This window comes from Pantherophis guttatus, chromosome 1, assembly GCF_059756535.1.
Source record: "Pantherophis guttatus breed Tessera chromosome 1, ASM5975653v1, whole genome shotgun sequence".
NCBI classification, from domain to species: domain Eukaryota; kingdom Metazoa; phylum Chordata; class Lepidosauria; order Squamata; family Colubridae; genus Pantherophis; species Pantherophis guttatus.
In genome coordinates this window covers 346,619,472-346,643,375 of record NC_142063.1, presented here as the reverse complement: position 1 = coordinate 346,643,375, position 23,904 = coordinate 346,619,472, and the positions used below count along the sequence as shown (strand labels likewise).

General features: G+C 45.4%; 1 protein-coding gene across 5 annotated transcripts in view; it reads left to right on the top strand.

The window, feature by feature from the left end:
• The window catches only part of ABR (ABR activator of RhoGEF and GTPase), a 163,027-nt gene that overhangs the window by 117,114 nt on the left and 22,009 nt on the right, over nt 1-23,904 (top strand). Inside the window, exon 1 of one of the 5 annotated variants that reach the window (XM_060689412.2) lies at nt 1,326-1,697. The exons of the other annotated variants lie outside the window; for them this stretch is intronic. Coding sequence (XP_060545395.2) covers nt 1,542-1,697 — 156 coding nt within the window. The 5' untranslated portion in view covers nt 1,326-1,541. Of the gene's footprint in view, nt 1-1,325; nt 1,698-23,904 lie in introns of those variants that run through there. 5 annotated transcript variants of the gene reach the window in all.

Genomic DNA, 23,904 nt, shown 5'->3' with positions numbered 1-23,904 from the left:
AAAAGAAGCCGAATATCCGTCTCTCAAAAATACTTCAAGGGTCCCGGTCCCAAGCAAGGGGCGGTTGGGTACGTCTAGATGACCTCTGGTGTCATTTTCAAGTCCAAGATAATGGTAAGGGCAGCAGTGTGCGAAACCCCCAGGGAATAACAAAATTGTGGGTGCTCCATTGCTGGAGGTTTTGAAGAAGAGACTGGACAGTCTGGAATGATTTAGATTAGGTCTGCTGATTGAACAGGGGGTGGGACTAGAAGACCTCGAGGGTCCCTTCCAACTCTATTGCTCTCTTCTGTTCTGTAAATAATTTGCTATGAACAGCTGACAAAGAGAACTGAAGAACAGAAAGCTTTGATTTCCCTGCTTCACCCGGATTGTTCTGCCCTTTCTAGGGCTTCTTGGTGGCCTCCTATCCCTTGTACAGGCAGTCCTCGACTTACGACGATAATCGAGCCCCAAATTTCTGTGGCTAACGGGAAACATTTGTTAAGTGAATTTGGCCCACTTTTAACACCTTCCCTGTCGCAGTCGTGCGGTTGTTTCTGCGGTTGTTCAGTTAGTGACACGGTTGTTAAGTGAATCTGGCTTCCCCTCTGACTTCGCCGGTCTGAAGGTCGTAAAAGGGGATCACATGACCCCGTACAACTGTCATAAATAGGAGTCAGTTGCCAAGTGTCTGAATTTTGATTAGGCGTAATGGTCGTAAGAGTGAACCATGGTCATAGGTCCCTTTTTTTTCCAGCGCCGTTATAACTTCGAATAGTCACTAAGTGAACTGTCGTAAGCCGAGAACCGCTTGCACAAGCACAGTAGGAAGTGTGGCAGGATGCTCCTTGCTTCTTTTTGTAACCACAGGGATGCTGCAAGGTAGAAACTGGCCATAAACTACTTTTTTTCAGTGCTGCTGTAGCTTTGAACGGTCACTAAACGAAGCGCCGTAAGTCGAGGAATACCTGTACCCCGATTCTGAGGTCCGCATCCTTTGCCTTCTGCCGCTTTTCAAGCCCCGACTCAGACAGTAATGGAAAAAAACAAAACAAAAAAGAAACAGCTGGATAATCTTGGCTCCGTTCTCTTTTTTGCCCTTTTTCTCCAAACTCGGCTTGCCTGTTTTGGCAACCGACGAGTTAACCTAACTGTCTCTATTAATCCTTGGAGAAAGTCTGTTTCCAGCCGATTTGTTTGGGGGAAACCGAGTCGGTGCGGGAGGGGTTAAGCCGGTGGGGGAGAGGGGAGGGGAGGGAGGGCTGGAGACCAGAGGGAGGAACCGAGGCAAAGATTTCTCCAGGCTGTTCCCGCAGAGAGAGAGAGAGCGCATTAAGCAGAGCGCGCATCTCATCCGTCCAGGGATGATGAGCTCCTTCCAGAGACCCGAGTGCTGAACTGAGAGTCTTCTAAACAGACCCTTCCCCTTTGAGATGGACTCTGCTCCCTCCTCCTCCTAGTACCCCAGAGGTTTGCCACTTGGAATCGGTGCCCTCCGGCGTTTTTGGGGCACCCCTCTCCCCCCCCCAAAGTAGGGAGAACTCACCTAGCGCCACGAGATGACGGAGGTTTTGGTGCAGCCGACGAACCTGTCCCGCGAAAATGTGGACCACTGCTCTTTGGATAGCCTGGAAGAAGCCCCCGCGGGCAAGCGAGCCCCCAACACCGGCGCCAGGCTGTGGGGCAGAGTACGCAGCAAGCTACTTCGGCAAAAGGTGCAGTGGGGTTGTGGGGAGGGGGGGCTGTCTTCTTATTCCCTGGGGTGGGGAGGGTTGGGGGGGGCAGAGGTAGGAAGGGATGCTCTTGCTCCTTGCGGAGTAAGTGCGCCGAGAATAAGAATTCGGAGAGAAAAAATTGGGATTGGTTGGATCGACGGTGAGATGACAGAGGTGGAAATGAGAAGATGAAAGATCATAGCTAGGTAGAAGTAAATAGTTTTATTGTCGCTATTATTATGCGTAAGTAAACAGACCCAGGCAATACACTGTTTACTAAGCACGTTAGGTATGTTAAAAGAAAAAAAATGTATAAATGATAGATAGATAGATTGATAGATAGATAGATAGATAGATAGATAGATAGATAGATAGATAGATAGATAGATAGATATAAAGAGATAAACAGAGAGAGAGTGATAGATAGATAAAGAGAGAGAGAGAGATGATAGATAGATAAAGAGAGATAGAAGAGTGATAGATAGATAAAGAGGGAGAGAGAGAGAGATAAAGAGATCGATAGATAGATCGATAGATGATAGATAGATAAAGAGAGAGAGTGATAGATAAAGAGAGATAGAGAGAAGAGTGATTGATAAAGAGAGAGAGAGTGATAAAGAGAGAGATGAGAGAGAGAGAGAGAGAAAGTGATAGATAAAGAGGGAGAGAGAGAGAGAGTGATAGATAGATAAAGAGAGATAGAGAGAAGAGTGATAGAGAGAGAGAGTGATAGATAGAGAGAGTGATAGATAAAGAGAGATAAAGAGAGGGAGAGAGAGATAAAGAGATAGATAGATAGATAGATAGATAGATAGATAGATAGATAGATAGATAGTGAGAGAGAGAGAGAGAGAGAGAGAGAGAAGAATTTGGAGAGAGAAGTGGGGTTAAAGCCGACTTGACCTTGCACCAAAGGTTGGGTTCGCACGACACCCTGAATCCAGGTTTGCGTAGCCAGTGGCTGTGTCTCTTGCACACTCACAAACACACAAACACACACGCACAAACCGTGTTTGTGGGGGGGAACAAGCTTTCCAAGGCAAAGATTTGCTTTGTTAACTTGCTTCGACTTCGGGCGTCTGTCCGCGCTCCGCCAACAACAGATTATGATTTCTTCCAGCGGATCCCGAGGGAATTACTCTGCTCCCCTCCCCATTCTCCCCCCTCCCCGCGAACAGCTTTGCCAAGATCCAAACTTCCCTGCTGCAGTTTTGGTCCCGCGGCAGCTGTTGTGGTTTTCTCCCTGCGCAGGAAAATCTGTTTGCTCGGCAGCCCCCAACCGAGATGGTGTTAGAAAAATGGGTTTTTTTGGGGGGGGGTGGAGGGTGGGGAGAGATTTCTGGCTCTTGCAGGATTTGGGGGGATTTTTTTTTAGACTAAGGGGTTTTCCCCCCGGGGATGAGCAGGGGGGATTTTGCAGTCGGAAGGGAGGAGAAAACTGGGGGACAAAGGTTGTGATTTAGGGAGACCCCCCCTCTATAATCCTCAAATCATTGCAACTACTAAAGGTTGAAGAGCCAGTGGTCTTAAAGAGAGAAGCGAATGATCTCTCTTGCATAATCTGGGATTGATGGACAGCTGCCGGGCGGCTTAGGTGGTGTCCATAAATATATTAAATTAAATATATCTCAGGGAGTGCTCGACCTACGACAGTTCGTTTAGTGACCGAAGTCACAAAGGCGCTGAAAAAAAGTGACTTACGACCATGTTTTCACACTTATGACCGTGGCAGCGTCCCCCGTGGTCACGTGGTCAAAATTTGGACGCTTGCCAACGGACTCATACTTATGACCGTTGCAGTGTCCCTGGGGGGGGGGGTCACGTGATCTCCTTTTGTGCGACCTTTTGAGAAGCCAGGTTCACTTTACAACCGTGTTACTAACTGAGCAACGGCAGGGAGAACAGTGGCAAGAAAGGTCTTTAAATGGAACAAAACTCACCACAAATGTCTCACTTTTAGCTACAGCAATTTTGGGTTCAACTGGGGTCGTAAATCAAGGACTGCCTATCCCTCCCTCTCTCTCTCTTGCTCTCTCTTTTTCTCTCTCTATTTATTTATCTTTCTCTCTCATCTCTTTCTCTCTATCACTTTCTCTTTCTATCGCTCTCTTTCATCTCTCTTTCTATCTCTCTTTCTCACTCTCTCTTTCTCTCATCTCTCTCTCTCTCTTTCTCTCTCTTTCTCTCTATTTATTTATCTTTCTCTCTCATCTCTCTTTCTCTTTCTCTCTCTTTCTCTTTCTCTCTACCACACTTTCTCTTTCTATCGCTCTTTCTCTCATCTCTCTCTCTCACTCTTTCTCTCATCTCTAACTCTCTCTCTCTCTCTTGCTCTCTCTTTCTCTCTATTTATTTATCTTTCTCTCTCATCTCTTTCTCTCTCTTTCTCTTTCTATCACACTTTCTCTTTCTATCGCTCTCTTTCTCTCATCTCTCTTTCTATCTCTCACTCTCACTCTCTCTTTCTCTCATCTATCTTTCTCATGTCTCTCTCTCGCACTCACTCACTCTTTTCTCTCTCTATCGCTTTCTCTTATCTCTCTATTGCTCTCACTCTCTCATCTCTCTCTCTCTCATTCTCTCTCATCTCTCATTCTCTCTATCGCTTTCTTATCTCTCTCTTTTGTCTCTCTATTGCTCTCTCTTTCTCTCTTTCTCTCTCATCTCTCTCTTTCTATTTATCTTTCTCTCTCATCTCTCTCTCTCTCTCTCTCTCTCTCCATCTCTATCACTATCGCTCTTGCTCTCTCTCTCTCTCCCTCTCTCTCTCTCTCTCTCTCTATCATCTCTCTCTCACCTCTCATCTACCTATCTTAATGAGGAAGGAATTTGCACTCTGCACATGGTCAACAAACAGGTTTGGGAACGCATCCTTCACCAAATGCGGATCCCGAGGCTTAAAAGGGCCTTAATAACTAGCCCAAAACTTTGGGTGCCATTGAAACTCTCTTAAGCAAAAGGAACAAACTTTTGGCAGGCACAACAGTGTGTTTGTGTCTTGTGTATCTTGTGTGAGCTCAAAGCTGCCCAGTGGATCGGATTATAGCATAATCGTGAGTTGGAGAATTCGCTTGCTTTTTAAACAGCAAATTCCTTTTTAAAGGTCTTTTGATAGTGGTTCATGCCCGTTTCCCAGTTCAAAATAGAGTGGGGGTCCTTGGGTTTTTTGGGGTGTGTGTGTGTGTGGGGGGGCTTGGGCACCTGGGAAGACTCAGACTGGAGGTAGCCGGTGAGCATCGTTCTGAAGAGGAAGATTTTTGAGCAAGAAAAAAGGGGCAGACGCTGCTTTTGGCTACAGCCTCCTCGCTGGTTTTAAAGAAGGATCTTGCTTTATTTTGAGGGTGGGTGGGAGTGGGGGGGGGTGTCGAAGCCCCTGCCTTGAACCCGGACCCAGCTGGAGAATTAACTTTCCTCTCTTGGCATTTTTGCTTCCTTCCCCTTCCACCTTGACGGAGGTGGTTGTGCTTTCAAAAGATAACCATGGAGAAAGGATTGGGGGGTTGGGGGGATGCTGGTTTGGAGATTTTTTTGGGGGGGGGCACCAAGGCTGGGACCCCCCACTTCCCACACCAGCCTCTCACCTCATATTTACAACAGTTGAAGTATCCAGGAATCTTGTCATCTCCTTTTGCAAACTTCTGATCAGCAAAGTCCATGTGGAAGCCAGATTCGCTTAACAAGGGTGTTACTTATTTGTAAGCGAATCCCGGGGATTCACTTAACAACGGTGGCAAAACAGGTCGTAAAACGGCTTGCTGAGATCTTGTCTGCGCAACGCCCGAATTGTGAGTGCGGTGTGGATAACAAACAGCAGTGCACATTTAGTAATCCTCCTCACCTTAATGACCACAGTTGAGCCCAAAATTTCCGTTGCTAGCAGAGCAGGCAGTTGTTAAGCGAGTCGTCCCATTTTGCAACCTTTCCTGCCACCGTTGTTAAGGGAATCGCTGCAGCTGTTGAGTTGTTAACACGGTTGTTAAGTGAATCTGGCTTCCCCACGGATTTTGCTGGTCAGAGGGTCGCAAAACGGGATATTTTCTCACACACTGAGAATATATTTGCTGAACAAAAACTCCTCATTGGCGACAGGAAAAGCATCCGGCCATTAAAACACACTGCTTGCTCCATTCAGTTGCCCAGACTCCACCCTGCAAGCGATTACGGGGTCGTTAAACGAAGCTGATGATGATGAAGTTCGCGAAAGGGGATCACGGGACCCCAAGACACTGCGACCGTCATAAATACGAGTCAGTTACCGAGCGTCCGAATTTTAATCACGTGACCACGGGAGATGCTGCAAGGGTCGTCAGTGTGAAAAGGGGTCCTAAGTCGCTTCCTTCAGCGACGTTCTGACGTTGGTCACTAAACGGATGGTCGTAAGTCGAGGACCAAAGAAGGCTTCCCGTCTCGTGCGCTCCCTGCAAAGGGGGGAGTTAAAGAAATAGATCCGGGTTTTTAAAAATAGATCCTTCCGGTGTTTTAGAGGGGAGACCGAGTTTCACGGGCTTGCAAATTTACAAGGACTTGGCTGACTTTCAGTCGGGCTTCACCACCGGAAGACCGTGCAGAGCAGTGACACAATCGCTTGCACTTTTTTTTCCCCTCGTGTAAGCAATTTTAGGGGCTCTGCCGAGCGTCTCTTCCGAATCGATCCCGCCGTTCCGTCTCTCGTGCGTCTCTCTCTCTCTTTCCTTCTTCCTCAATTTCGCTCAGCATTTTTTTTTTTTGGGGTGTATGTGTGTCTTTATTCAAGTCACTAAACAGAATATTTGCTGGCTTTTTTTCCTTTCAACGGGACGGAGCGAAGGGGAGGGGGAGTTGTGAGTTCGTGTGCCAGAGAGCGTTTGCGTGTTCGTAGGCAGCTCGTCCACGTCTGTGGAGATTTGCACGCGCCATTCGGTAAAGGAGATTGCGGTTTTATTAATGTTTCTATATGCACAGGTAATCCTGGACTTAACGGACACGAATTTTTGTTCCTAAGTGAAACATTTGTTAAGTGAACTTTGCTCCGTTTTACGACCTCCGTTGCCACAATTGTGAAGGGGAATCACAGCAGTGGTTCAATTAGTAACACGGTCGTTAAGCGAATCCGGTTTTCCCATTGACTTTGCCGGTCAGAAGGTCGCAAGATGGGATCACGTGACTCCAGGACCCTGCAACCGTCATAAATAAGAGTCTTGGTGGCGCAGCAGACTAAAGTACTGTTAAGTAGCACCAGCTGCCTGCAATTACGGCGAGTTCAAATCTCAGCAGGCTCAAGGTTGACTCAGCCTTCCATCCTTCCGAGGCAGGTAAAATGAGGACCCGGATTGTGGGGGCAATAAGCTGACTTTGTATAAAAAAGAACACCACTTTTGGGGGGGGGGCGAAAGCCCTACTAAGCAGGTATATACAAAAGTATGAAGGCTATTGCTTAACGCATTGTAAGCAGCCCTGAGTCTCCGGAGAAGGGCGGCATATAAATCGAACCAATCAATCAATCAATCAATCAATCAATCAATCAATCAATCAATCAATAAATGTGAGTCAGTTTCCAAGGGTTTGAATTTTGATCACGTGGCCACCGGGATGGTTTTAAGCAGTGGTGGGATTCAAATAATTTAACAACCAGTTTTCTACCCTAATGACCAGCTGGTAGGCGTGGCTTGGTGGTCATGTGACCGTGTGGGTGTGGCCAACTCAATGTCACTCACATCGATGGGCGCTTCACCTTACTGTTACAACGTAATAAGGGTTAACCAGAGAGGCAGTTTCTGTAAGCAGGGCAATAAAGATTAGGCTAGAAACACCAGCAGAATGTTTCCTTCCTGCCTTCCTTACAGGATTAGCCCTGTAAAGTGGGGAAAAAATAAGATTTATTCCAAGAACCGGTTCTCCGAACTACTTAGAAAGTTAATAACCGGTTCTACCGAATAGGTGCGAACTGGCTGAATCCCACCACTGGTTGTAAGTGTGAAAAACAGTCATAAGTCACCTTTTTCAATGCCGTTGTAACTTTGAATGGTCCCTAAGTGAACTGTTGTAAGTCGAGGACGGCCTGTGTGTGGGTTTCAACTCATGCTGGCTGGGGAATTCTGGGAGTTGAAGTCCACACGTCTTCAAGTTGGTAAGGTTGACAAACACTGATATATAAGGTATATGTATGCAGATAGTCCTTTAAACTTTAATGACCCTTTCAAACTTTTAATGGCCATTCCAACTTGCGATAGGGTTGCAAAAAGCGGTTTACAATCTGTCCTTGCCAGTGTCACAGAGTCGTGTGGTCGTAAGTGTGAAAAACATCCACAAGTCAACTTTTTTCTGTGCTGTTGTAACTTTGAACAGCCACTAAACCAATGTTTCTCAACCTTGGAAGCTTGAAGGTGGGTGGACTTCAACTCCCAGAATCCCCCAGCCAGCAGCGCTGGCTGGGGGATTCTGGGAGTTGAAGTCCACCCACCTTCAAGCTTCCAAGGTTGAGAAACACTGCACTAAACGAAGGGGGACTTACCTGTAATTCTTCAAGATTGGCGGCTCTTTCCAAATTCACAATCAGAAGGTCGCTCTCTTATATCCCTTTCGCTCTGGTCCTTTACCTACCTTGCCTGATCTTACATGATCTTCCTGGTCTGTGGAAATCTTTCCGATCTTCTCTACCGTTGCCATGCCTTCCTCCTTAAAATTCATCCTTTGCCGCACACCCTGGGGGGCGGGGGGGGAGGACGAGGAGGAGGGGGAATTCATCTGGCTAAAACCGGCAAAAGTGGAGGCGTCAGATCTTAGGGCGGTAATTAATCTTATGGATGGTAATTAATAGCGCTCTTCCTTTCCTTCCCTGCTGTAATTTCATCTCTGCGCTTCAAGATGGTGCTTTCTGATTAGAGCCGAAGTTGAAATCTAGATGAATTCGGGCGTTTTGCTTTCAAAAGTGGGGTCTCCAAGGCTGGATTTCGAACCGGGTCAGGGGAGGATGATGGGCCTTGGAGTCCAGGATAGTCCTCTAATGGTGACCTTAGTTGAGACCAGAATTTCCATTCATAAGCAAGGCAGTTTTTTAAGTGAGTCATAGCTGGTATTATTATCTCTTTGCCATGGCTGTTAAGTGAATCACGAGGTTGTTAAACAAATCACGAGGTTGTTAAGTGAATCACGAGGTTGTTAAACGAATCATGAGGTTGTTAAGTGAATCACAATGGTTGTTAAACGAATCATGAGGTTGTTAAGTGAATCTGACTTTGCTTGTGGAAGCCAGCTGGGAAAGCTGGCCTCCACAAATTTGCAAATGGCGGCCACGGGTTGCTGAAACCGTCATAAATACATGCCAGTTGCCAAGCGTCTGAATTTTTATTGTGTGGCTGTGAGGGTCTTACGACGGTCGTAAGTGCGAGGACAGGTTATAAGCTGCTTTTTTTTTTTCAGTGCCATTGTAAATTCAAACAGTTGCTAAATGAATGGTTGTAAGTTGAGGACTACCAGCAAACACCTGGCTGGGGAAGACATATGATTTTTGGGAGCCCATAAAAAAAATGGTGGTTTTTTTTTTTTATTCCTTAATGCTTTTCCCACCCAGAGATGCACGAACCTTTATGTGCAAAGAAATTGCATTCACACAATCCTCGCTGTCTTTGCTTAGGGATGCAGGTAGTCCTCGACTTATGACCGCAATTGAACTCAAAATTTCCGTTGCTAAGCAAGAGTCATTAAGTGAGTCTTACCCCCGTTTTACGACCTTTCCTTCCACCGTTTTTAAGTGAATCACTGCAGAAGTTAGTAACCCGGTTGTTAAGTGAATCTGGCTTTCGTTTGTCGGAAGGTCGCAAAAGGGAATCACGTGAACCCGGGACAATATAATCGTCATAAATACGAGTCAGTTCCTAAGCGTCTGAATTTTGATCACGTGACTGCGGGAATGTTGCAACGGTCGTAAGTGTGAAAAACGGTCATCAGTCACTTCTTTCGGTGTTGTAACTTTGAAGTCACTTAACAAACAGTTGTAACTCAAGAACTGCCTGTGTTTTATGTATGTCTTTTTGCTTTTGGGTTGTTTTTAATTTTTTTAGGTTTGTAAGCCACCCAGAGTTACCCTGTGATAAAGCCAATAAATTGTACAAACGAACAAATAAATTAACCAGCAAGCACAGGACCTCCCTGCCTAAGGAAGGGGGCTGGATTAGAAGACCCCCCAACTCTGTTATTCTATGCTCTTCTTTTTGTTAAAATATGAAGCGGAAATTCTGAAGAACCATTCTGGAGTTGTTTTCCTCCCTCCCTATTTCATTTTAGACTTCTACATTTGTTATTTTTATCAGCTTATCATATATAATGCCAAAGTGCAAAAGAAAATAGTAGGAAAATAGGGGAGGGAAAAGGGAAGGGAAAGGTATGGAAGAGAAAGAGAGAGAGAGAGAGAAAGAGAAAAAGAAACAGAAAGAAAAAGAAGCAGAAACAGAAATAGAAATAGAAACAGAAAGAAACAAAGAAAGAAACAGAAAGACAGAAAAAGAGAGAGAGAAAGAAAAGAGAGAGAGAGAGAAAGAGAAAAAAAAGAAACAGAAAGAAAAAGAAACAGAAAGAAACAAAGAAACAAAGACAGAAAAAGAGAGAGAGAAAGAAAGAAAAAAGAAAGAAACAGAAACAGAAAGAAAGAAACAAACAAACAGAAATGGAAAGAAACAAAGAAAGAAACAGAAAGACAGAAAAAGAGAGAAAAAAAGAGAGAGAGAGAGAAAGAAAAAGAAACAGAAAGAAACAGAAACAGAAAGACAGAAAAAGAGAGAAAGAAAGAAAAGAAAAGAAAGAAAAAGAAACAGAAAGATAGAAAAAGAGAGAGAGAAGAAAGAAAAGGAAAGAAAGAAAGAAAGAAACAGAAAGAAACAGAAGCAGAAAGAAACAAAGAAACAGAAAGAAAGAAAGAGAGAGAAGGAAAAGAGAGAGAGTGAGAGAGAAAGAAAAAGAAACAGAAAGAAAAAGAAACAGAAACAGAAAGACAGGAAAAGAGAGCGAAAGAAAGAAAGAAAGAAAGAAAATGAAGGAAAGAAAGAAAGAATAGGCATTGACTTCCGACTCCCTTTGGGTACAGTAGAATAACATAATAACATCAAACCTCAACTTTTTACTTTCACATAATAGTATATAAACCAGCCATTTCTATAACAATAAACCTATTAATTGGTAAAACTCAAAATCAAAGTTTCATTCCCCCCCCCCCACCTCGAGCACAAAGTCCAGAAGCGGTTTCCAGATATTTAATTTTAGATTTTTAGAGTCTGTGACTGTCCTTGGCTTCAGTGCCCACGTCATCCCCTCTTTGCTGGCCAAAAGATCCAGACAGTCCCATCTGTGCTAAATTCGAAAATAGTTCCGGAACGATCTCCACAACGGGGGCATTTTTTGCAAATTAGCATCTGCTAATAACGAAAGGACTTTTAATCCAGTGCTTTCGTTTTTAAAGGGGGCGAATCCAAAAGCGTGATTTAATTGACCCGCTCGGCTTTTTAAGACTTCTTCAGAGTCTTCCCCTTCTCAATTGGGTTGACACCCAAGAAAGAGTGCAGAGAAGAGCAACCAGGAGGATGAGGGGACTGGAGGCTCAAACATACGATGAACGGTTGCAAGAACCAGGCATGGCTAGTCTAGTGAAGAGAAGGACCAGGGGAGACAGGAGAGCATCTGCCAGTATTTGAGGGGCTGCCATAGAGAGGAGGAAGGGGGTCAAGCTATTTTCCAAAGCAAAAGGAAGGAAGGAAGGAGGGAGGGAGGGAGGGAGGAAAGGAAGGTGGAAGGGAGGGAAAGAAAGAGAGAGAGAGAAAGAAAGAAAGAAAGAAAGAAAGAAAGAAAGAAAGAAAAGAAAGAAAGACATCTGAATGAACCATAGATGGACAGAAGACATGGCTGGTCTAGTGAAGAGAAGGACCAGGGGAGACAGGAGAGCATCTTCCAATATTGGAGGGGCTGCCACAGAGAGGAGGAAGGGGGTCAAGCTATTCTCCAAAGCAAAAGGAAGGAAGGAAGGAAGGAGAGAGGGAGGGAGGGAGGAAAGGAAGGTGGAAGGGAGGGAAAGAGAGAGAGAGAGAGAGAGAGAAAAAAAAAAAAGAGAGAGAGAGAGAGAGAGAGAGAGAGAGAAAGAAAGAAAGAAAGAAAGAAAGAAAGAAAGACATCTGAATGAACCATAGATGGACAGAAGACATGGCTGGTCTAGTGAAGAGAAGGACCAGGGGAGACAGGAGAGCATCTTCCAATATTTGAGGGGCTGCCATAGAGAGGAGGAAGGGGGCCAAGCTATTTTCCAAAGCAAAAGGAAGGAAGGAAGGAAGGAGGGAGGGAGGGAAGGAAGGTAGAAGGGAGGGATGGAGAGAGAGAGAGAGAGAAAGAAAGAAAGAAAGAAAGAAAGAAAGAAAGAAAGAAAGAAAGAAAGAAAGAAAGAAAGAAAGAAAGACATCTGAATGAACCATAGATGGACAGAAGACATGGCTAGTCTAGTGAAGAGAAGGACCAGGGGAGACAGGAGAGCATCTTCCAATATTTGAGGGGCTGCCCCAGAGAGGAGGAAGGGGGTCAAGCTATTTTCCAAAGCAAAAGGAAGGAAGGAAGGAAGGAAGGAGAGAGGGAGGGAGGGAGGGAAGGAAGGTGGAAGGGAGGGAAAGAAAGAGAGAGAGAGAGAGAGAGAGAGAGAGAGAGGGAGAGAAAGAAAGAAAAGAAAGAAAGAAAGACATCTGAATGAACCATAGATGGACAGAAGACATGGCTGGTCTAGTGAAGAGAAGGACCAGGGGAGACAGGAGAGCATCTTCCAATATTTGAGGGGCTGCCCCAGAGAGGAGGAAGGGGGTCGAGCTATTTTCCAAGGCACCCGAAGGCCAGACAAGGAACAATGGATGGAAACTGATCAAGGAGAGATTCAACCTAGAAATAAGGAGAAACTTCCTAACAGTGAGGACAATTAACCAGTGGAACAGCTTGCCACCAGAAGTTGTGGGTGCTTCATCACTGGAGGTTTTTAAGAAGAGACTGGGCAGGCAATTGTCTGAAATGGTACTACAGGGTCTCTTCTTGAGTAGGGGGTTGGACTAGAAGATCTCTTAAGGTCCCTTCCAACTGTTATACTGTTATTCTGTTAAGGTTAAAGTATCTGAAGAACGGTTGCTGGAATTGGGTATGTGTAGTTTGATGAGAAGAAGGACTAGGGGGGAACATGATAGCAGTCTTCCGATATTTTAGGGGCTGCCACAAGGAAGAGGGGGTCAAATTATTCTCCAAAGCATCAAAAGGCAGGACAAGAAGCAACGGATGGAAACTAACCAAGGAGAGGAGCAACCTGGAATTAAGGAGAAACTCCCTAACAGTGAGGACAATTACCCAGTGGAACTGCTTGCCACCAGAAGTTGTGGGTGCTCCATTACTGGAGGTCTTTAAGAAGAGACAGGACAACCACTTGTCTCCTGTCGTACCAGATCTCCTGCCTGGAAAGGGGGTTGGACTAGAAGACCTCTGAGGTCCCTTCCTCCTCCGTTATTTATGGTAGAAGACTAATAAGTGATGAGTAACGACCTGAGGTGGGAGCATCTTTTAGAAGAAAGAAAAAAAAATTATCTTTTTTCAAATCCACCAAAGCGCAGATGGAGAGCATCTCTCGGGAACGCCGGAAGGAGCAACATGTTCGGGCATGAAATGGGCCACTCAAGGCACCTAGCAATCTTTGGAACAAAGCGTACTATTTATTTCTTTGCTTAATTAATTTGTTTGGCTGCCCAAATGATTCTGAGCAGCAGACAAAATTTAAAAGAATAAAAAACAAAGTAATGCAAACATTAACATATAATTTACCTGGGTTGGGCATGAAAGCTGATTAGGTGACTTTGGGTCAATCACCAGGCGACAGTGAATTCTAGTCCCACCAAGCTGACTGGGTGATTTTTGGCCAATCACTGAGAGAGTTCTCGACACGCCTTAGCCCCAAAATTTTGGCTGGGTGATTTTTGGATGGGCCAATCACCAGGAGATTGTGACTTCTAGTTCCACCTTAGGCATGTTCTTCTCTCTCAGTCCAACCTACCTCATGGGGTTGTTGTGGGGAAAAGAGGAGGAGTATTTGGTATCTTTGACGCCTTGAGTTATTCATCAAAATAATAAAAATGAGGTATAAATAAGAAAGAAGGAAGGAAAGGGGGGAAGGAAAGGAAAGGGGGAGAAAGAAAGAAAGAAAGAGAGAAAAAGAAAGGGTAAGACGAGATAAATAGAAAGAAAAGGTGAGAAAGAATGAAAATAAAGAAAGAAAATAGAGAAAGAAAGAAAGAAAAAAGGGAAAGGGGGGAGGAAGGCAGGAATGGAAGGATGGAAATAAAAAGGAAGAGAGAGAGAAAGAAAGAAAAAAGAACAGGAAAAAGGGAGAGAAAGAGGGGAGGAAGGAAGAAAAGGAAGGAAGGAAGGAAATAAAATAATAATAATAATGAATAATAAATAGATAAATAGATAGATAGATGATAGAAAGAAAGAAAGAAAGAAAGAAAGAAAGAAAGAAGAAAGAAAAAAGAAAGAAAAAAGAAAGAAAGAAAGAAAGAAAAGAAAGAAAGAAAGAAAGAAAGAAAGAAAAAGAAAGAAAAAGAAAAGGCAGGCAGGCAGGCATTTGTTGAAGCTGATCAGAGGGAGATCCAGCCTGGCATTAAGAAGAACTTTTCTGACAGTGAGAACTATTAACCTGTGGAACTCCTTGCCACCAGAAGTTGTGAGAGCTCCATCACAGGAGAGCAGCCAAAATCCAGATTTCGGAGGCTTTGCAACCTCTGTGCGATGGAAGGAGCCTCTGCTGTCTCCCTGCCCAGTTTTGACATTTTTCGTTTTTGCAGCTGCCTGCTTGGCACTCGGTCGCTTGGGGGGGACGGAGGGGGGGTGTTGTTGGCCTCCGTGTACTATTTCCTCTTCTCCTAACTTGCGAACAGCTGGCTGGAGTAAAAAGGCTGGTTGGAAGAGTCATGGGGTAGAGAGGCTGAAGGGAAGAAAACTTTTCTCCGCGTAGGGAGGGGCTGCTGCAGGCTGCTACTGCTTCACCTATGGAATTGCAGCCTGCTGGAAGGACTGGAGGATCAGAGAAGAGAGGCTCAGGTTTGGCTGGGGCTTCCCTATGTGGAGTGGAATGGAACGGAACGGAATGGAATAGAGAAGAGAACAGAATATAAATCGGAATAAAATATAGAATAGAATAGAAGAAGATAGTATAGAAGAAGATAATAGAGGAGAGGAGAGGAGAGGAGAGAGAATAAAATAGAATAGAAATTGGAATAAAAAAGGTTAGGATAGAAGAGAAGAGAAGAGAATTTGAAAATAGAATGTAAAAAGAGAAGAAGAATTAGAATAGAATAGAATAGAATAGAATAGAATAATACAATATGGAAGAGAAGAGAATAATTAGAATAGAATAGAATAAGGAATAGAATAGAATAGAATAGAATAGAATAGAATAGAATAGAATAGAATAGAATAGAATAGAATAGAATAGAATAGAATAGAATAATACAATATGGAAGAGAAGAGAATAATTAGAATAGAATAGAATAAGGAATAGAATAGAATAGAATAGAATAGAATAGAATAGAATAGAATAGAATAATACAATATGGAAGAGAAGAGAATAATTAGAATAGAATAGAATAAGGAATAGAATAGAATAGAATAGAATAGAATAGAATAGAATAGAATAGAATAATACAATATGGAAGAGAAGAGAATAATTAGAATAGAATAGAATAAGGAATAGAATAGAATAGAATAGAATAGAATAGAATAGAATAGAATAGAATAATACAATATGGAAGAGAAGAGAATAATTAGAATAGAATAGAATAAGGAATAGAATAGAATAGAATAGAATAGAATAGAATAGAATAGAATAGAATAGAATAGAATAGAATAGAAATTGGAATAAAAAAGAGGAGAGGAGAGAAATTGGAATTAAATATGATAGGACAGGACAGAAACTTTAAACGGTCACTAAACGAATGGTGGCAAGTCAAGGACCACCTGCGCCGAAAAGTGTCTCATATTCTAATCCAAGCCCCCCTCCCCTCCGCGCCCCCCCACCCCCGGTTAAAGGACCCTCTGTTCTTCCCGATGAGTTTGAAGTTCTGTTTTTGCAGAAAGAAAACAGTCCCCTTTGGGAGAAAAACAGGGATTTCGTTTTGTTTTGTTTTGCAGGAAGCCTAGATCAATCAATGACTTTACATACACACACACACACACACACACACACACACACACACACACACACAGAGAGAGAGAGAGAGAGAGGGGGGGGGGGATCCTTGGCTCTCAGCTGTTTGCAGACAAAAAGCCAAATTTTCTCTGCAAACAATCCTCCCCGGATGCACCGATCCGATAGATCCCATTGCCATTCTTTCGTTCGCCATCTGGGAAAGGAAACCCATAACAGTTCTTTGGGGGGGGGGGAGATCCACCAGGTGCCACAGATCTCCTCGGGGACCGTAGGGTTCGACAGACGCCTCCTGGCCGTAGAATTTAGGGTGGGTGTCCGAACCTCGAAAACAGCCCCCGGGATCTGCACCTGTGCCAACCGGATGGCACTTTGAAAGTTCACCCATTTTCGTGCCAGCTGCACTTGGCACTTGCTGGCCGAGATCCCTGCCTGGAAGGGAGACGGTCGATTTTTAGGGTGTCCGAAGAATAATTTGGGGTTCCGACTCGGGTTGCGCAAGAAGAAATAAAAAATGAGATCCAGACAGTCGTAAGGAAAAAAAAGAAAGAAAGAAATATTCGTTGCTAAAGGCGAGGAGGGGCAGCTGCAGAGAAATGGGGCACAGCGACGTAGTTAAATAGGGGAGTTTGGGGAAGGGTCTACGGGCTGATTCTAGGGTGACATTTGAGGGGTTTGTGTGTGTGTGTGTGTAGGTCACCTATGGCGTTTATTCTTGCAAACATGCAGTTCTGCGGGAGACCTAATTGAATGAACTCCGTTTGTGTTGACAGACCTTATCCTTTGATATGTGGATTAGGCCTGGGTAACTTGTTTGGGGGTTTCAGAAAGTTTGAAACAAACTAAGGAGAAATTTCCTGACAGTGAGAACAATTAATCAGTGGAACAATTTGCCTCCATAAGTTTTAAATGCTCCAACACTGGAATTTTTAAGAAGAGATTGGATAACCGTTTGTCTGAAGTGGTGTAGGGTTTCCTGCCTAAACAGGGGGTTGGACTAGAAGACCTCCAAGGTCCCTTCCAACTCTGTTATTCTGTTCTGTTCTGTTCTGTTCTGTTCTGTTCCGTTCCGTCCCGTCCCGTCCCGTCCCGTCCCGTCCCGTCCCGTCCCGTCCCATTCTATTCTCCATTCCATTCCATTCCATTCCATTCTATTCTACTCTACTCTACTCTACTCTACTCTACTCTACTCTACTCTACTCTACTCTACTCTACTCTACTCTACTCTACTCTATTCTATTCTATTCTATTCTATTCTATTCTATTCTAAAGATTTTCCCCGTTTGCTCTTTTTATTTGATTAATCTAGTGTCAGCTCGTCTATGATGTTTATCTTTGTGAACACGCAGTTCCGCGGGAGACCTGATTGAATTAACTCTGTGTTTACAGACCTTATCCTTTGATATGTGGATTAGGTCCAGGTAGCTTGTTGAGGACGCTTGAGTCAAAAGATGTTCCCCGTTTGCTCTTTTTACTGGATTAATTTAGTTTCAGCTCATCCGTCAACTATCATCTCGTGGGCGACGCTGATTCTCAGTCCGTTGTGGATTTTGTTAAGGTTTTATAACCCCAGCAGCTTAAAAAAATGTTCCTGAAGGTTAAGCCAGGATGACTTCTAAGAATCCCAGAAAGGAACAGATCAAGCTTGGGAGGTTGGTAGAAGGAACATCTGTTTTTCTACGTCAAGAGCCCAGATGTTTGGAGCATCTAGGACCGAGCGCCAGATGTTCTCTGTTTTCGGGATCCATGGTGGCAATTTCTTTTATTTCTTTTTATTTTCTTTCTTTTCTCCCCACCTCCCCGAGTCTTTTATTTTTATTTAAAACATTAAAATACAAACTCAAAAAAAAAAAAAAAGTAAATAGAAAACTAGGTAAGACGACACAGAGGGAAAAAATATACATAAAAAGAAAAACATATCAATTCATCCGTGGAACTACTTGCCTCCGGAAGTTGCGAATGCTCCAACGTGGGAGGTTTTTAAGAAGATGTTGGGTAACCATTTGTCTGAAGTGGTGTAGGGTTTTTTCCTTCCTGCCTAAGCAGGGGGTTGGACTAGAAGACCTCCAAGGTCCCTTCGAGCTCTGTTATTCTAAATTCTATATACATATACAATTGCCTGCTCTAGTTGAATACGGATAAAAAAATATTTCAAAATTAATAATTGTGCCTCCCGCAAAGCAGGCACACAATTTATCAATTTCTACAAGGTTGTTAAAATTTCTGATTTTTTCCTTTTTCCACAGCCGCCCGTCTCATTTCAACGATTCCGGGCGGCTTAACGATTCGAAATGATGCAACGATTCTGATTAAAAAATATTACGTTTTATGTTTCGAAAGGGTAACATTGACTGCAAGCGTGCAAAATTAGGACCACAATCGCTTAGGAAATTGGAGTCTGGTTTTTTTGGGGGGGGAGTTGTGCAAATGGCTTGTGTGGGGACGGCTTTTGAGAATGTGCAAAATACTTTCCTGCACCAAACTAACCGTGGTTAACCCGCAACCAGGTTTCGGGGTTTGCAGGAACGCAGGAAGTTGTGGGTGCTTTGTCCTCAGCTGTTGTGGGTCCATGTTGTGTCTAGAGATGTTGGCGCCAAACCACATCGAGATGCAAAGAGAAGAGCAGCTGGGAGAGTTTTTCCCGGCCTCTGGGGAGCCTCTGAGCATGTGCCGAAGGCAGGTTTGACAAGAATCCGGGACAGCCTTCCTGCTGTCTGGCCTCCAGATGTGCTAGGCCCATGAGGGCGAACCTTTGGCACGCGTGCCACAGGTGACACACGGAGCCATATCAGTGAGCACGCGACGTCTGCTCCATCACACATGTGCACGCCAGCCAGCTGAGTTTTGGGCCTTCTGGGCCCACCGAAAGTCAGGAAGCTGGTTGTTTCGGGCCTCCGGAGGGCCTCGGGGGGGGGAGGCCCATTTTTTGCTCTCCCCAGGCTCCAGAGCCTTTCTGGGAGCCTGGGGAGGGTGAAAACAGCCTTCCCCAACCCCCAGAGGCCCTCCAGAGGCCAGAAACAGCCCGTCCGGGGGGGGAGGTTTTTTTCACCCTCCCCAGGCTCCTAGAAAGGCTCTGGAGCCTGGGGAGAGCGAAAAACGGACCTACTGGGCCCACCGTGCCATCGCATGCCAAAAGCAGGGGAGTTACACGCACGCGACCCCCCGTGCTCTCCCCACTTTTGGCACGCGATGGCAAAAAGGTTCGCCATCCCTGTGCCAAGCTGACACCTCTCGCTCTCCGCATCGGGTTAGTCGGTACCAATAGTCCTTGACTTATGACCACAGTTGGAACCGGCACCTCCACGGTCGTTAATCAACGCGGCGCTTAAGAGTGTGGCGCCTGAGTTTTGACATTTTATTTTGGGCCGTTGTTAAGTGAACCAAACGGTCGCTAAGCGAATCTGGCTCTTCCCCCCGCCCCTTGTCGGAAGCCGGTTAGGAAGACTTGGAAAGGGGCGATCATGCGACACACACCGCCCCCCCCCGGGTGTGGCAGTCGTCGTAAATGTGAGTCGGTTGCCGAGTGTCCAGATCGCGATTGTGTGTGACTGCAGGGACGCTTAATGGTTGTAGGTGCGAGGACCGGTTCATCGGTTGCTTTCTTGCGGTCGCCTCGAACGGTCATTAAATGGATGGTCGTAAGCCGAGGACTACCTTGGGCTACAGCAGACTTACAAAAGTTCATTTAGCGACCGTTCGAAGTTACAACGGCGCGGGGAAAAAGCGACTTACGACGGTTTTTCACACTTACGACCCTTGCAGCATTTCTTCCTCCCCCTCCCCAGTCACATGATCCACATTCAGACGCTTGGCAACCGACTCACATTTATGACGGTCGCAGCGTCTCCCGGGGGGGGGCGCCACGTGATCCCACTTTTGCGACCTTCTGAGAAGCAAAGTCAACGGGGAAGCCGGATTCGTTTAATGACCGTGTTACTAATTTAACAATTGCAGGGATTCACTTAACGACCCTCAGTGGTTCGCTTAACAAAGGTGGGAAGGAAAGTTTTAAAAGGTTGTAAAACGCTCCGTCGGGGCACATGGGCTTGGTAGTGGCCAAACCTCTTCCTTCCTTTTGAGTGGGGGGGAGGGAGATTCCTCCCTCGCCCCTCCTCCTCAGAGCCCCTCCCCATGCTTTACAAGCTGGGGAAGAGGCGGGTGGCCCCACAAGCCAGGATGTGGGCCTAAACCCCACTCTAAACCTGGTTTTAATCATGGTTATCTTCCTCAGAGCCCTGTTCTCTCGTGGGAGATTTTTTTTAAGGAAAAAAAAAGGGGGGGGGAGGGAAGCTGCACATGGGCTTTGTGGTGGCTGGAAAGGAAAGGGGGGGCAGCCAGCCTGGGGGTGCAGGGGCCGTGGTGCAACCGCCCCTCCAAAAAAAAAGAAATAATCCATTGTTTGTTGCAGAGACAAAAAGGCAACAGCTGCGTTGCGCACTCCTAAACGCACATAATCCAGAGTGTTGTATCGCACCAGCTGTGCAGTAGGAAGACGATTCTGCCGTCTGGACAATTTGGGTTAAATCCCCCCTTCCTCCCCCTGCTTATTTTGGTGCTTCAAATGCAGCTATAATCTGGGGGGGGGCAGAGGAGGACACATCTCTGTGTGTGTGTATGTGTGTGTGTGTGTGAGAGAGAGAGAGAGATTGAGAGGGAGACAGAGACAGAGAGAGAGAAAAACACAGAGAGACAGAAAGAGAGAGAGACAAAGAGAGAAAGAGAGATTGAGAGAGACAGACAGACAGCGAGACAGAAAGAGGGAGATTGAAAGAGAGAACGAGAGATATTGAGAGAGACAGAAAGAGAGAGATTGAAAGAGAGAACGAGAGATATTGAGAGAGACAGAAAGAGAGAGACACACACAGAGAGAAAGAGAGACAGAGACAGAAAGAGAGAGATTGAGAGAGACAGAAAGAGAGAAAGAGAGAGTGAGAGAGACAGAAAGGGAGAGACAGAGAGAGAGATTGAGAAAGACAGACAGCGAGATAGAGACAGAAAAAGAGAGATTGAGAGAGAGAAAGAGACACACAGAGAGAGAAATTGAGAAAGACAGACAGTGAGACAGACAGAAAGAGAGATTGAGAGAGAAAAAGAGAGAGATTGAGAGAAAGAGAGAGACAGAGAGAGAGAGAGAGAAAGACAGACAGCGAGAGACAGAAAGAGAGATTGAGAGAGAGAAAGAGAGAGACACAGAGAGAAATTGAGAAAGACAGACAGCGAGAGAGACAGAAAGAGAGATTGAGAGAGAAAAAGAGAGAAAGAGGGATTGAGAGACAGAAAGAGAGTGAGAGAGACAGAGAGAAAGAGAGAGAGAGAGACAGAAAGAGAGAGACACACAGAGAGAGATTGAGAAAGACAGACAGCGAGATAGAGACAGAAAGAGAGATTAAAAGAGAGAGAAAGAGAAAGACAGAGAGAGAGAGAGAGATTGAGAAAGACAGACAGCGAGTCAGAGACAGAGAGAGATTGAAAGAGAAAAAGAGAAAAAGAGATTGAGAGAGACAGACAGCGAGACAGAGACAGAAAGAGAGACTGGGAGAGAAAAAGAGAGAGAGATTGAGAAAGAGAAAGAGAGTGAGAGAGACAGAAAGAGACACACACAGAGAGAGAGAGAGAACGAGAAAGACAGACAGTGAGACACTGAAAGAGAGAGACTGAGAGAGAAAAAGAGAGAAAGAGAGATTGAGAGAGACAGAAAGAGAGAAAGAGAAAGAGAGAGAGACAGACAGTTTGAAGCTGCACTTGAATTTCAGAGATTTTTTGCATTAATGGTCAAATCCAACCCAAATGATGGACCCGCTTATCCTAAAGGGCTAATGGGGAAAAGAAAATATAGGTAGTCCTCCATTTACGACAGTTCGCTTAATGACGGTTCAAAGTTACAACGGCACTGAAAAAAGTGACTCAGGACCATTTTTCACACTTAGAACCCATTGCCGCCTCTCCTGTGGTCACATGATCCGAATTAAGAGCCTTTTTTTAAAAAAAATTTTTTTTAATTTATATGCCGCCCTTCTCCGGAGACTCAGGGCGGCTTACAATGCGTTAAGCAATAATCCAATTTGATTTGGGCTTTCGTTAAACAAGGAAGGGGCTCCCCGTTGGGAACGTGTGATCGTCTCGGGAGGGGGGGGGACTACAGCACCTATCATCCCTGTTCACGCCGGCTGGGCGGGGTCAATGGGAGCTGTAGTCCAAAGCCTTTGGAGGCAAGCAGATAGAACGACTTTGCGTCAGATTCGGTCTGTGTAGAGTTGGGCTTGGATGGGAAAGTCCAAGAACGGCTTCAATCAAATCACTGTAGACGTTGTCCTTGGACAGTCACTTTGTCTGAAGTGGTATAGGCCAGGGTTTCCTGTCTGAGCAGGGGGTTGGACTAGAAGACCTCCAAGGTCCCTTCTCTCCTCTCCTCTTCCCTTCCCTTCTTTTTCCCCTCGTCTTGTCTCCTTCCGTTCCCTTCCCTTCCCTTCCCTTCTCCTCTCTTTTCCTCTCCTTTCCTTTCCTCTCCTCTCCTCTTCCCTTCCCTTCCCTTTCTTCTCTCCTCTCCTTTCCCTTCTGCCTCCTTTCCTTTCCTTTCCTTTCCTTTCCTTTCCTTTCCTCTCTCCTCTCCTCTCCTTTCCCTTCCCTTCTCCTTCCCCTCATCTTGTTTCCTTTCCTTTCCTTTCCTTTCCTTTCCTTTCCTTCCCTTCCCTTCCCTTCCCTTTCCTCTCTCCTCTCCTCTCCTTTCCTTTCCCTTCCCTTCTCCTTCCCCTCATTTTGTTTCCTTTCCTTTCCTTTCCTTTCCCTTTCTTTTCCTTTCCTTTCCTTTCCTTCCCTTCCCTTCCCTTCCCTTTCCTCTCTCCTCTCCTCTCCTTTCCTTTCCCTTCCCTTCTCCTTCCCCTCATTTTGTTTCCTTTCCTTTCCTTTCCTTTCCCTTTCTTTTCCTTTCCTTTCCTTTCCTTTCCTTCCCTTCCCTTCCCTTCTGCCTCCTTTCCTTTCCTTCCCTTCCCTTCCCTTCCCTTCTGCCTCCTTTCCTTTCCTTTCCTTTCCTTTCCTTCCCTTCCCTTCCCTTCCCTTCCCTTCCCTTCCCTTCCCTTCCCTTCCCTTCTGCCTCCTTTCCTTTCCTTTCCTTTCCTTCCCTTCCCTTCCCTTCCCTTTCCTCTCTCCTCTCCTTTCCTTCCCCTTCCCTTCTCCTTCCCCTCATTTTGTTTCCTTTCCTTTCCTTTCCTTTCCTTTCCTTTCCTTTCCCTTTCTTTTCCTTTCCTTTCCTTTCCTTTCCTTTCCTTTCCTTCCCTTTCCTTCCCTTCCCTTCCCTTTCTCCTCTCTTCTCCTTTCCCTTCCCTTCTCCTTCCCTTCATCTTGTCTCCTTTCCTTTCCTTTCCTTTCCTTTCCTTTCCTTCCCTTCTGCCTCCTTTCCTTTCCTTTCCTTTCCTTTCCTTTCCTTTCCTTTCCTTTCCTCTCCTCTCCTCTCCTCTCCTCTCCTCTCCTCTCCTCCTCTTTATTTCTCTTCTCCCCTCTTCTCCCTCCCCCTATTCCTATGCCTTTTCTCCAAAGCACCTGAAGAAGAAGCAACTGATTGAAACTAACCAAGGAGAGAAGCAACCTGGAATTAAGGAGAAACTTCCTAAAAGTGAGGACAATTAACCAGTGGAACAGCTTGCCACCAGAAGTTGTGGGTGCTCGATCACTGGAGGTTTTGAAGAAGAGATTGGACAGCCACCTGTCTGAAATGGTATTGGGTCTCCTGCCTGAGCAGGGGGTTGGACTAGAAGACCTCCAAGGTCCCTTCCAACTCTGTTAATTCTGTATTCTGTCTCCTGCCGGATCTCTTCGTCCTTCAGGGTCAACCCAAAATGTTGAGCTGGTCCTCCTTCAAAGCAAGGCCCCGAGGAGCTTTCCAGAAACAGCCTGGCCAGTGTTCCCAGGGGGACCGTCAGCCGTCCTCGGGGCCGTGTGGACGTCGTGGCCTTTCGGGGTTTATTTTCGGAGCTTTCTCCAGAAATATCTCCAAGCATGAGAACCAAACTTTCTTGAAGTTCTTTTGAC